The sequence below is a fragment of the Panthera pardus genome, unplaced genomic scaffold (genome assembly GCF_024362965.1).
Source record: "Panthera pardus isolate Hobbes unplaced genomic scaffold, ASM2436296v1 HiC_scaffold_3, whole genome shotgun sequence".
Classification (NCBI taxonomy): domain Eukaryota; kingdom Metazoa; phylum Chordata; class Mammalia; order Carnivora; family Felidae; genus Panthera; species Panthera pardus.
Window position 1 is genome coordinate 416952 of NW_026526876.1, and position 13131 is coordinate 430082.

General features: G+C 45.7%; 1 protein-coding gene across 4 annotated transcripts in view; it reads right to left on the reverse strand.

Annotated features, from left to right (window-relative positions):
- Positions 1 to 13131, reverse strand: part of DHRS7B (dehydrogenase/reductase 7B) — a 61328-nt gene that overhangs the window by 19473 nt on the left and 28724 nt on the right. For 2 of the 4 annotated variants that reach the window (XM_019413227.2, XM_019413231.2), the window contains exon 2: positions 1904 to 2082. In XM_019413227.2, coding sequence (XP_019268772.1) covers positions 1904 to 2082 — 179 coding nt within the window. Of the gene's footprint in view, positions 1 to 1903; positions 2083 to 7580; positions 7908 to 8482; positions 8728 to 13131 lie in introns of those variants that run through there. The other 2 variants (XM_019413230.2, XM_019413228.2) reach the window with 2 other exon arrangements.

Consider the following 13131-nt stretch of genomic DNA (forward strand, 5'->3'; position numbering starts at 1 on the left):
CTGGCTGGAGTGGGGAGAGATCCGTGGACTCTTGTCCCTAACATGTTATATAGGACACAATATAAGCAGGGTGATTTGGAATTTGGGAAAAGGCTGACCTAATATAGGAGACACAGACACACACACACACACACACACACACACACACACACACACACACACACGTATTGTTTTTCTTTCAATTATATTTTCTATTCCCTTCCCAGTCTTGGTTTCCAGAAGAGGAACCGCAGAATGATAAAGAGGACAGTGTCCTTCTCCAACATTCCCATATCAGAGTACCTGCAAGTTACCTTTCCATCCCAGCCAACTCTCAAATACTGTTCAAGGACTTAAAAAAAAAAAATGCTTCTCTCTGAGATCAAGAGAAGTGGCTGCTGACTACCCTATATATAGTAGCTGAGTAAGGTCAGAGAACCGACTGTGGCAAAGGGCCTGGAGGCAGCTGTCCCCACGCAGGTCTAGATATCTAATGACAGGCCCAGAGTTCACCCCCAGAGATCTCATCTAAAACATCATAGCAGCACGCGGATGAACCTACCTACAGCTTTCCCAGGCTCCCCCTGGCTGCCCGCAAGCCACTTACCCGGCAGACGAGACCCCATCTGCTCCTTTATGTTCCTGCAACCGCCAAGTGCTTCCCACCCCGGCACAACCATGCTGCTCCCTGCTCTGGGCCCATCTGCAACACCCTCCCTGTTGGCCCGTGCTTTCCTTTCCCTGGCCATGCCCCCCACAGGTGATACAAGACGGAGTCCTGGAGTCAGACATGGGGTTTGAATCTAGAAGTCCTAGGGCAAGTCTCTGAATCTTAGCTGCAAGGATTCGGGGAGATAAAGCACAACCCAGCCCATTCGTCTGCCGGGCCTCAACGGGAGCATCCGTTACTGAAATGTCAATATGCTGAGGTAAGTCCTTGCCCCTCTTCATCAGACTGTGAACTACCTGAGACCAGGCACCCTGTCTTTTATTTGTCCCAGCACTTTGCCCAGAGCCTTATAAATCGGAGATGTTCCATCAGCGCTGGCTGTGCTATGGTCCCGACGGACAGATGCAGCAGGGATGGGGTTACCACGACTCTGGGTGCCTCTCGGCCTTCTTCCATGGAACTGAGCCCCCACGCAGAGGGTATACTGGTGTAGTGTGCTCCGTGTGCAGGTGCTGAGAAGGAGGAAGCTCCATAGGACGTGCCTGCATCTGTCCTTGGTACTATGCCAAAGTCAATGCACATGTGTGCAAGGGAAATGACGGCAGCTCTACAGACTCATCTGTACGAGGCAGGGGGCGGTGACTGACTCTGGGCCTGTGACCTGGCACAAAGTTCCTGGGGCCGAGAGGCTCGCCGCGTTCACCAAAGTAGATGGAACTAACCCGGAGAACCTAGGTGAGGCACAGCTGAGGTATCATTTATTGTTTCCAGTCCCGCCAAGGCCATGCGGGACAGCTAGAGGCACAGCCCCAGTGACAGGAAGGTGAGGAGAAGGGGACACCAAGGCCATGAACTAGGGATGCTGGCTAAATCCAGGAAAAGGCACGTTTCGTTTGGCCCTCACAGAGATAAAAATGTTTTTTTAATGAGTTGTCATATTTGAAAATAGGGAGCCTTCACATAAAATTCCCTATTTCCACAGCCAGCAGCTGCCCACTTAGACGAGGCACGTAGTGTCCGGTTTGCCACAGTCTTCGTCGTGGATTCTACCCCCCACACTGATGCTGAAAGTCAGGGACCGTTTCTCATTGCACTTAAGCTCTTGCTTCTTCCAAGTGGACCAGAGACAGTGACATACTCTTGTTCCCCAGTCACCTAGCCTGTGTCACTTATTTGCACCTATGCAGCCGAGCTGCTCCTCGAGTCTGGGCCAAGTTCCCTGCCCCTCCTGACAGCACTGGCCCCAGGACCCACCTCGCCCCAGGCCTGAGGTAGCGCCTGTAATGACCACCACAGCGTTCCGGAGGTAGGCCTTCATTCGCATCCGCTGCAGCAGCTTGAAGAGGCTGAAGATTCCCACACAGCCAAAGAGCAGGGGCAGGATGGCCGTAGAGGTGATAAAATCCATGACCCTCACCTTCAGCAGACTCTTCCTGAAAGAACCCAAATCCAATGAATTTGTGACAAAATAGGAAAACTCAAGGGACCTGCCAGCCCTCCTCCCCCTAGACTGATGATACAGAGCCCAGGTTTCTCTTGCGCGGACTTTAGCTCTGAACCCAACAAATGTCTTTCTGGGCCCCGTGCTCTATGCTGACTGCTCAGCATCGTGGAACTTGCTTTCTCTCACTCTGGCTGACATGAGCAAACAGCAAAGCCACAGACCTCGCGATGCATCTCAGAGGCGCACAGCAACCCCAGAACAAGCTGAGGGAGCCATTCGGCACAGCACCCAGTTACTTGTGAGTATTCCAGGAGGCTCTGGCCCGTCAACGCTCACCTGAATCTCCTTCAGAAGCCTATTTAGGGGAACTTAGGTATGCCCATTATCATTTTCAACCCCTGTTTGTGAAACTAGAAAACAATTTTTAAAAAGGAAAGAGAAGGGGCGCCTGGGTGGCTCAGTCAGTTAAGCATCCGACGTTAGCTCAGGTCATGATCTCACGGTTCGTGGCTTCAGGCCCCACGTCGGGCTCTGTGCTGACAGCTCAGAGCCTGGAGCCTGCTTCAGGTTCTGTGTCTCCCTCTCTCTGCCCCTCCCCTGTTCCCACTCTGTCTCTCTCTCTTTCTCAAAAATAAACAAACGTTAAAAAAAAAAAAAAAAAAAAAAGAAAGAGGAAACTATACCAATCCATATACTCCTCCCTAACCAGATAGATGTTTCTGGATGGGGTGTCCTCTGGATGGTCTCTGCGATGGCCCACAAACATCCTCCTGGCCACAGGCCTCACAGACACCCAAAGGGAATTCAGTGCACAGGGGAGCTGCCCTTTGCCAGGCATAGGCACAGACTTAGGCTGTGAAGTGGGCTGTCCGGCCGTGCACCGTGCCAGGCTCCCGCTGAGCATTCGCTGGTGAACCACCGCCAGCCGGATGAAATCAGGGGGCCACAGGAGTATTTGTGCATCTGTGGCAGTCAGTTCTTAGGAAACACATCCATTCCTTACACAACCGCCCCAAATTTCCTTGCTCCCCCAACCTTCCTCGATTCCTTGTCACTCATCCATGCCCCTATGCCGAAAGCAAGCTAAGAGAGGAGGGAGACACAGGATTAAAGGAAGGTCAAGAATGAGCTAGTGAGGAGCAACACCATGTCTGTCACTTTGAAAGAGATGCCCTGTAAGGCGATTTGACACACAGGCTGAGTCTATTACACAAAAGTCCCACCACCCACAGTCCACCTCCAGGACCGGGATATTATCGGCATAATAATCCTGTCCAGGAAGGAAGAGACTGGAAACCAAAAGCAGAGCTCCTGCAAACCAGTCTAAAGCTTTTAATTATTCATCAGATTGGGAGTAACTACATAAAAACCATCACCCACCTGCTGAATGCCCCATGTCCTCAACTCCATATATTTAAAAAAATACATTTCTGTTTCCATTCCCAAAACAACATCACCTCCGTGGACACCATGAAGCCAGGAACCCACTGAACCCCAACATCGATCCACTTATAGGCTGAGTTGGCTTTGATCCTGAACCTTAGGATCAGGGTGAGTTGTCCTGATGTAAGTTAAACCGCTCGACTGCAAAAGAGTTCTGCTCGGATTTGAACTGTCAACTCAACTAGTTTAGTATTTGGTTTATTTTTTCATCTGCCTTTCCAAATATATCCAATTTCTTGGTCACCATAAAAAATTACCATTCTTAGCAAACACCTGTAAAAATGACTGTTTCCCATCAACCTCCACTTATTCTACTTCTGAAAAATCCCCAACTACTGTCTGCTAAGTGGTTACATTTCCCTCTCACCCTACACTGTGTCAGGCCTACACTTGGATGGACTGGCAATTAAAGTGGCTTCTAAAGTGCCCAGCTCTTTTCCAGGGTACTAATGGCACCATCCCCTGCCCACGGCTGGAAGCCGAGGCCAGGTATTGGAGCTTACAGGTCAGGCCGAGTCCCAGGGGGAAATGCTAGGACCCTAGGACCCTCTGTCTGGCACCTGGGAAGTACTCAGAAGCAGGTACTTAGAGCAGGTACCAGTGCCTCCGCAGTTTCATGGGTCTGTGAGTGCTGCCTGGGGATCTTCACGGGGCCACCCCTGAAGACCGAGGCTGTAGGAGTGTTTCCCGAGGATGGGAGGGATGAATTCTCAGGGGGCAGGAATGATTGCCAATCTGTTAGTGTAGCTTTACCAGAAGACTATAGCAATTAGAAAACACAGGTAGACCCCAAGGTAATTATGGCTCAGAACTTTCATGTAATAAATTTTGGGGTAGAGAGCTTTCAACCCAGCAGGACGACCGTCCAGGAAGAGCTTGATCCCACTGTAATCCCAGATCCTTGTACCAGGCAGGTCCCCAGGTGGACCACCCTGCCTGGCCCAGAATTACCCAGGACCCGGCCACTGCCCAGGATGACCAGGGAGGTGAAGACGGGACTCATGAAGGGGAAACAGGCCTCGGCCCATGGGAGGGGGGCCCAGAGCTCCATTGGGTCAGCTGGGTGGAAACAGGTCTGCATACTCCTCCACAGGCCCTGGAGACCAGAGTCTTGTGAAGCCTGCCCGTTTCAGACTTTCAACCTGGGGCTGAACCAGAACTCCACTGAAGGCTATGGGGGCCTGTTGCCCCTCAAATTCAGAGGCTGCAGAGACCACATGGAAAACACTAATGATGGCAAAGTGACGGCAGTGCAGGAGTTAGAAGGATGAACCCTCGAGCAGCCTGTCTGGGTTCCCATTCTGGCTCAGCCACTTACTTACCAGCCTGGGTACGGGACCTCACCATTCTGGGCCTCAGTATCCTCATCTGCAAAATGAGGGCGTGTGAGTGCCCACCTTGCAGGTTGTTGTTCTGAGGTCAGATGAATTAATACGTGGAAAAGCGTGCACAGTCTCTAGAAAAGGGGAAGTGCCCGGTAAATGTAGTTGCCGTCAGCATCATCATGACCCACAACTAACTAAAAGCTCCTGACCCAGGAACTGGTCTCACCGCAGTCAGATTCCCAAGGTTGTCTGAAAGAGCCCCTGGTTTATGAAAACTGGTTTCTTCCAAATGAAGGAAATTAATTAAACATAGAGCTCACTGGAGTTTAATTTTTATATCTTCATAAACCCTTTGGTTTAATTACATTAACAAGTAGGAAAAAAGACACCCCAACTCTGTCAGAAGTCAGGATCCCATATGCCAAGGTTTGTATTAGAAAATGTGGCTGCCAGAAGAGTTATCGAGGCCAACACAGCAAGGAGAGAGCAGACAAATTTCAAACCGCCCCTGCCACCCTTTCCTCACGCCTGGGGAGGAGCGGGATGAAAACACATCTAGCGAGGTTCCCCCCAGAGGACGACGACGCTCCCAACAAACCGCATTTTCATGCACCTATTTAAAACTCAAGCCATCAATCTAGGTCACGAAGAAAAGAGAGAAAACTACACACCGTCTGGTACACTTCTGGGATTCCTTGAGCACCTGACACAACATCGCATGCCAGCCTTGGTCTCCTGGCCCTGGGGACCACTTTGCCTGAGGCAAATATGGCACCACGTTAATGGGATCCATCCTCGGCCCACGGGCCGGCTTTCTGTGGGGAGAGCGCACATCTGCATTCAGTCTGGCGAAGTCATTAGAGTCAGAATGCAAAGTAAATTAGAAATCAGCACCAGTTGCGCCCAGCTAACTCAGGATGATGATGGTGGCGAAAGACATTCCAGAGCAAGCCATTTATTTGACAGCATCACATTCAATTTCAGGGTAGGTATTCAGGTCACTTTCCTGACCAGGCGAAGGCGGTCATATTGACGATCCCAACTCTCCGGGAGTTTCTCAAGTTCGGAAAGACCTTCCCCCTCGCATTCCACTCTGCAGTGCACGCGGCCATACTGATGGGCCGCTGGGCCACCAGGCCTCTCCAGTCTCTGAGCATCAGCTGGGCCGGCTCCTCCCTGTCTCACCCTCAGCACTCAGGATGTTCAAGAGAGCAAGGCATGGAGGTAACTCAGCCCTACCACCTTGCTGTGGTGTCCGGGGGCATTCTCCAAGCAAAGAGACAACTTCAAAGTGGAAGAAAGGAATTGTGTCCTGGCTGGCCACATTTCCAGATTAGGAAGTAAATCTCTTCTGTAAAACGGAGTCAAAGGGGGCCTGTGTACTTTGAAAATGACATTTAAGAAGGATTTTAATGTGTTTACAAGTTTTGCCTTTTATACCAAAATGCTCAACTGCTAGTTTCAGACAGAACTGGGAAGGCAGGACTGACGGCATAAAAGAGAGTGGGGGAAAAAAATCTAGCTCACAATTTCTAGCATTTGGAGATCAGCTCGTAGATAGAAGGGATGGCCCAGCATCGCTGTGAGCCAGAGCAGAAAGTAGGGCAAGTCACAAAAAGAGAGTGAGGTCAGAAAAGGAAAAAGGCAAGATAGCCTCCCTTGAATAGGAACCACAGATCACACATGGTCTAGATGTGCGAGTGCACTGCCTAACAGAAGCGTATGCACTCACAGTCATGTCTACTCTCTTAATTGACAGGGAAGTGACCTGAAGCATGACCTTCCGGTAATAAGCCACATCAACCGGCATGTAGAAGTTAGAGAGTTTAGGCATTCACGCACTAAGCTCGTCCACCTGTATTTTCACATACCACAGGCTATGGAGCTCTAGACCTAAGTTAAAAGAGGGTAAAGGTAGAAAAGTTGCTCGTGCGTGAGTGTTACATGGGCCTGGGCAGCCAGAAAGTTCATGGGTTCTCACTGTGACCTTGAAATTCAGCTGTTCCCTTATTCTACTGAGACATTCCTTTTGGAACCTCAAACTAGAAACAAGACGATCTCCAAGAAATCAACTCTGCGCAGAAATGTCACTTTAACGTTATTCCATTCCTCATCCTTTAGCCACAATTCTACGTTGCATTTCACAGATGCAATCTGTTCCTGAGATTCCTTTCTTCTCTCGAGCAATTATAAAAAATAATTTGAACCATCAATAAAAAACAAGTTGTGGGAATCTACTCAGAACCACACATAGAAATTAAACCATTAACAGCCACATCTGAAAATCAAAAGAGGGTATCCAAAAGCTCTCCACAGTTCAAGAATAAAAATGATTTCAGGTCTGAAAGAAGGATTAGTCATGGAATAATCTGCCATGTTATGCACAAGAAATTCGGGCTAAAGGGCAGAGAGGAGTTCCAACTGGAAGGCAGGACGCTGAAATCATGCGGCAAGGAGTGGCTTAGTATCACCAAAAGCAGTTAGGATCCCGTTCCCACAAACCTACACCCGCTCTTATATTTCGTAACTGAAGACCAGCTCTGAACAGCTGATCTACCAAAGGTGACATAAGCTACGGGTCATGCTTATGACCCATATCTGAAAATACGTATCTATTTTCAGAAAGTAAAAGCAGAGAAAGCTGCTCTTTTTCGGTCTAAGCACATGAGCAGCAGCAGCTAAGGCTGTCTTCAACTGGAAAGAAAAAACAATATCCTACCTCAAATGCCAGCTACTTTGCCAGTGGCGGGTCCTGGTGCCAGCGTCTTCTTTGGTCTTTTGACCTGGGACAGAGTGACTAAGAGTATAGGCCAGAGGACAACTTCAGGTCAGCAAGCCCTCTCTAAAGCGCCGGAACGGGCCACTGACAAGTGACCTGGAGGGTGTACTTTGGGATGCCAGCCTTAGGGCCCCCAGTTTAAAGGAGTGCCGGCTGGCATTAGTCAAGATAAAACCAAAAGGGAGGCCTGAGACTATTCCAGACCGGGCTCCTGAGCGCCCACTCCCGGGAAGAGCAACCACGCTGAAGCGAGCCCTGCTCCCCAGTGAGACGCTGAGCACACACGCTGCACAGCAGCCCCAGCCAGGGAGGGCGGGAAGAGAGGAGCCAAGCACAGCTCCAGACCCTGCAGGGCAGGCTACCTACACAAGGACAGGGCACGTTTATTAGAAACCGGAGTCTTAGTTCTGCTTTTTAAAAACAGCACTCATGATGCCTACCTAGGACCTTGCCACACACACACACACACACACACACACACACACACACACAAAACAAAAATTTTGGTGTCTAACATGCTTTATAAAATGAGTCAGGTATTACTGGGAGATGCAGGAGTGATCCCACCCACTTTCCTAGAAAACACACAAGAGGCCCTGACAGAAACCAGACAGCAAGTTCACTGTGAGGGTGAAGCAGAAAAGGCACCAAGTTGGCACTTGGGGAGCTGGGTTCGAGTCTACTACGTCGTGTACTTGCTGGGTGACATGGGCAAATTTACCATCTGCAAACGTGTACTGTAATTTCAAAATGGGGATGGTTATTCCAATGAGAAAACACATAGGGAGCATCCTGTACATGCTAATGTTCTGAACACACATGGTGCTGACCCCTAAACTCACCGAAGAAAGGAAATTCCTGGAGAAGATCTGCGGAAGGAACTAGGCAATGGCAGCCAAGCAGGCGGCTTCGAGGGTTATTCGTGTTTAAGTATGTGTGGTAAAGAGACCAGACGGATTACTTTATATTCACACCTCATTTATCAAGCGCCATCCTGTATCAGGCTCAGCTAGGACTGGGGTGTAAGGCAATGAATGAGGTAGACATGGTTTCTGACCTCGTGGAGATCACAGCCTAGATGAGGAGGCTGACGACAAACAAAGAAATACAAAAATTAAGTGATTAGAATTGTGGTAATGAAAGAAACAATCATTGTAAAGCCACATAGTGGTGGCCTGTCTAAAGGACAAGCCTCACCTGAAGCTTTAATTCAAAGTCAAAACAATTCAAACCACTGTGCTGGCCACACAACACACAACCTGGCCCAGGGAAGCTGCTGGTTTGTGACTCCTGAGTTTTAGATTATTACCTAAAAAAGTACATACAACAATATGAATATGACAAACAAGGTGCCATGTAAACATAAAGTCAGGAATCCAGTGTGTTTAAAAGGAGCTGGTAGGGCTCAAACCAGACTATCTAACAGGAACTGGGCCTGGGCATGAGCTTCAGAAATAATCATACAACACAGTAACTCACAATGTTTGTATTCAAACTTGAGCACAATTGCCCTCCGTATCTGCTATGGTATAGATGCATTCTACAAACATTTACTGAGCACCTACTGTGTGTCGATTTTTCCAGGGTCGGTGGTATAGTGAACAAACACAAAGTGAATCATTGTCCTCATGGAGATGACATATCAATGGGAGAGACAAACAGTAAAAAAACAAATAAAATGTACACTAGAAGGATTCTAGGACAGGGCACCTGGGTGGCTCAGTCAGTTAAGCATCTGACTTCAGCTCAAGTCATGATCTCACGGTTCGTGAGTTCGAGCCTGGCACTCCGCTCTCATCGCAGAGCCGCCTCTGCCCCTCCCCCCTCTTAAAAATAAAATAAAACATTTTAAACAAAGAAGAAGAAGAAGAACAAAAAGACGAAGAAGGATGCTAGGATAGTGGTGGAGTAAGAAGCACCAGGAATCTGTCTGCTAACGTCCTCAATAATCGTCCTGGCAGAATGTTTGGTACAACTGTGTATTTTAGAACTCCGGAATCTATTGAAGGCTTGCAAATTCTCTGAGAAGGCTTGTCTGGTAAGTTGTAGTTAATTTCAGTCAATTTCAGCTGTAAACACAGTAGCAGCTACACAGGCTCCACCTCAGGGACATGCAGCTGTGCACCAGATCCTGGCGCAACACAGCCTGCTGGAATGAGGGTGGGCAAAAAAGACCCTCTGCTCCCAATATTATGGATTTGGGTCTGACTGCTGATTGCTGCTTTCTGATCACAGAGGTGGGCCACCATTGTGGTTGCACCTCCCTCCACTGGAGCAAGCATCTCCACCTCTGGATGAGGTGACGACTGGCTATTTAAAGAGCTGGCAGCATGTTATCCTCCCTTCACTTTCCTCTTTTTCTCCTTTTGGGAGCCATTAATTAAAGAGTTGGACATTCAAAAGCAACTGAATGTGTGGGTAAAATTAGAAAGTGACCACGCATGTCCAAGGAAAGTAGGCTTTTAGAAAACTAGGCTCTTAGAAAGCCAGGCTTTGGAAAGACCTGAGAAGACCTTAAGTTTATATATCATGCTGATCCCTGGCACAGACACATCCTACAAAAACAGGGAAGCTAATTAATTAATTAACAAAAAAGAGGAAACACTAGGGAAAAGAGAAAATCTGATTCCAGAGTTACCACGTTATTAGATTCAAATGTCCTGTTTTCAACAAAAAAGTCAAAAGGCATACAAAGAAATAGGAAACCATGGTCTATTCAAAGGGGAAAAGACAACAGAAACTGTCCCTGCAAAAGACCTAAAGATAGGTTTACTTTATAAAGAAAGATATTAAAACAACTGTCTAAAGATGCTAAAAAAAAAAAAAAAACTAAAGAAAAATGTAGAGAAAGTCAAGAAAATAATGTATGAAAAGAATCGAAGTATCAATAACGAGACAGAAAAAGAAAGCAAAATGAAACACTGGAATTGAAAAGAATAATAACTGAAATGAAACATTCACTAGAGCAATTCAAAGGAAAATTCGAGCAGGCAGAAGAATCACCGAATTTGAAGACAGGACAATGGAAAGTATTGAATCTAAGAAACAGGAGAAAAAAAGATTGAATAGAAGTGAACGGAGTTGTAAGGGAATCACAAGACACATCAAGCCGACCAACATACACATTATAGAGGCTTCAAAAACAGAAAAGAGCAAGGGGCAGAGGGAATACTCGAAGAAATAGGGGCTGAAAACTTCCCCACTTTGCTGAAAGACACGAATAAAACACCCAAAAAACTCAAGGAGCTCCAGGTAACATGAACTCAAAGAGAACCATACCAAGACATATCGTAATCAAACTTCCTTAAAGGCAAAGACAGAGACTTGTCAAATATAAGAGATCGTCAATAAGATGATCAACAGATTTCTCGTCACAAACTTTGGCCAATATAACGAAGTGGGCACTATACTCAAAGTGCTAAAAGAAAAAATTGTCAACGAAAAATCTTGTATCTGGCAAAATCGTCTTTCAAAAGTGAGGGGACAATGAAGACATTCCCAGATAAACAAAAGCTGAGATAGTTTATCAGTAGATCTGCTCTGCAGAAATGTTCATGGAAGTCCTCTCCTACAAGGTGAAATGAAAAGACACTAAACAGTACTTCAAAGTCATACGGAGAAATAAAGATTTCAGTAAAGTTATATACATGCAAAACTATAAAAACTGGAATTATTACAACGGTTTGTAACTCCACTTTCTATTTTCTACATGCTATAAAAGATACATTTTTTAAAAACAGTTTTGTTTAAAAGCTAATCTTATTGTAACTTTGTTCTGTAACTCTGAATCTTGTCTCCTATATAATTTAGGAGATTAACGCATTTTAAATTATTAGTCTTTGGGACACACAATGTATAAAGACGTAATTTTGTGACACCAACAACCAAAAGGGATAAGGGCTATAAAGGAGAATTTTTGTCTGTTATTAAAGTTAAGCTGGTATAAAGTCGAATTACAGTGTTACAACATTAGCATGTTAAACATAACCCCGATGGCAACCACAAAGAAAATTACTATAGAACATACACAAAAGGAAATGAGAAGAGAATCAAAACGTTTCGCTACAAAAAAAATCAACTACATGTAAAAGAAGACAGTAATACAGTAAATAAGGGGAGGAGAGCAGAAAACAAATAGCACAACTGCAGAAGTAAGTCCTTCCTTATGTAATTACCTTAAATGTGAATGGATTAAACTTTCCAAAGGACAGAATTTGGCAGAATAAATAAAAACACATGATTCAACTACATGCTGCCTACGAGAGACTCACTTAAGACCCAAAGACACAAAGAGGTTGAAGTTAAAAGATGGAAAAAGATACTCCATGCAAATAGAGACAGAGAGAGAGAGAGAGAGAGAGAGAGAGAGAGAGAGAGAGAGAGAGAGAAAGGAGGGGTGGCTACACTAATATCAGACAAAACAGACTTTAAATATATGAAGTAAAAACAGACAAAATTGAAGGCAAAACAGACAGTCCTACAATAGTAGTTGGAAACTTTAATATCCCACTCATAATAATGGAAAGTACAACCAGACAAAAGATAAGTAAGAAAATAAAGGACTTAACACAATAACTAGGTCTAAAAGACGTATAAAACACTACCTAACAACAACAGCATGCACATTATTCTCAAGTACACATGGGACAATTTTCAGGATATACATATGTTAGGCACAAATTCTCTAAGTAGTCTTTTTTTTTTTTAATGTTTTTATTTATTTTTGAGACAGAGACAGCATGAGCAGGGGAGGGGCAGAGAGAGAGGGAGACACAGAATCCAAAGCAGGCTCCAGGCTCTGAGCTGTCAGCACAGAGCCCGACGCAGGGCTCGAACTCACGGACTGTGAGATCGTGACCTGAGCTGAACTCGGACACTTAACCAACTGAGCCACCCAGGTACCCCTCTCTAAGTAGTCTTAATATTTGAAAGATAGATATCATACAAAGTATCTTCTGTGAACCACAACAGGATAACGTTGGAAATCAACAACAAGAGATATAAGAAAATAGAGATAAATAAAAGCAAAAATATAATATACCATGGGTGCCTGGGTGGCTCAGGTGGTTAAGTGTCTGACCCTTGATTTCACTCAGGTTATGATCTCATGGTTTGTGAGATTGAGTCCTACATCAGGCTCTGTGCTGATAGCATGGAGCCTGCTTAGGATTCTCTCTCTCCCTTTCTTTCTGCCCCTCCCCCGCTCATGTGTGCTCTCTCTCTCTCTCTCTCTCTCTCTCTCTCGGTATAAATAAATAAAGTTAAAAAATACACATATATATGTGTGTGTGTTTTTAAATATGTATCATATATATATTAAATATTTATTATTATGTTAAATAAATATTATACACACACACACATACATACATACACACATACATCAAACTTATGATATACAACAAAAATGGTGCTAAGGGGGAAACTCATAGCTGTAAATACATACATTACAAAACAAGAAAGATCTCAATGACCTAACTACAATTAAAAA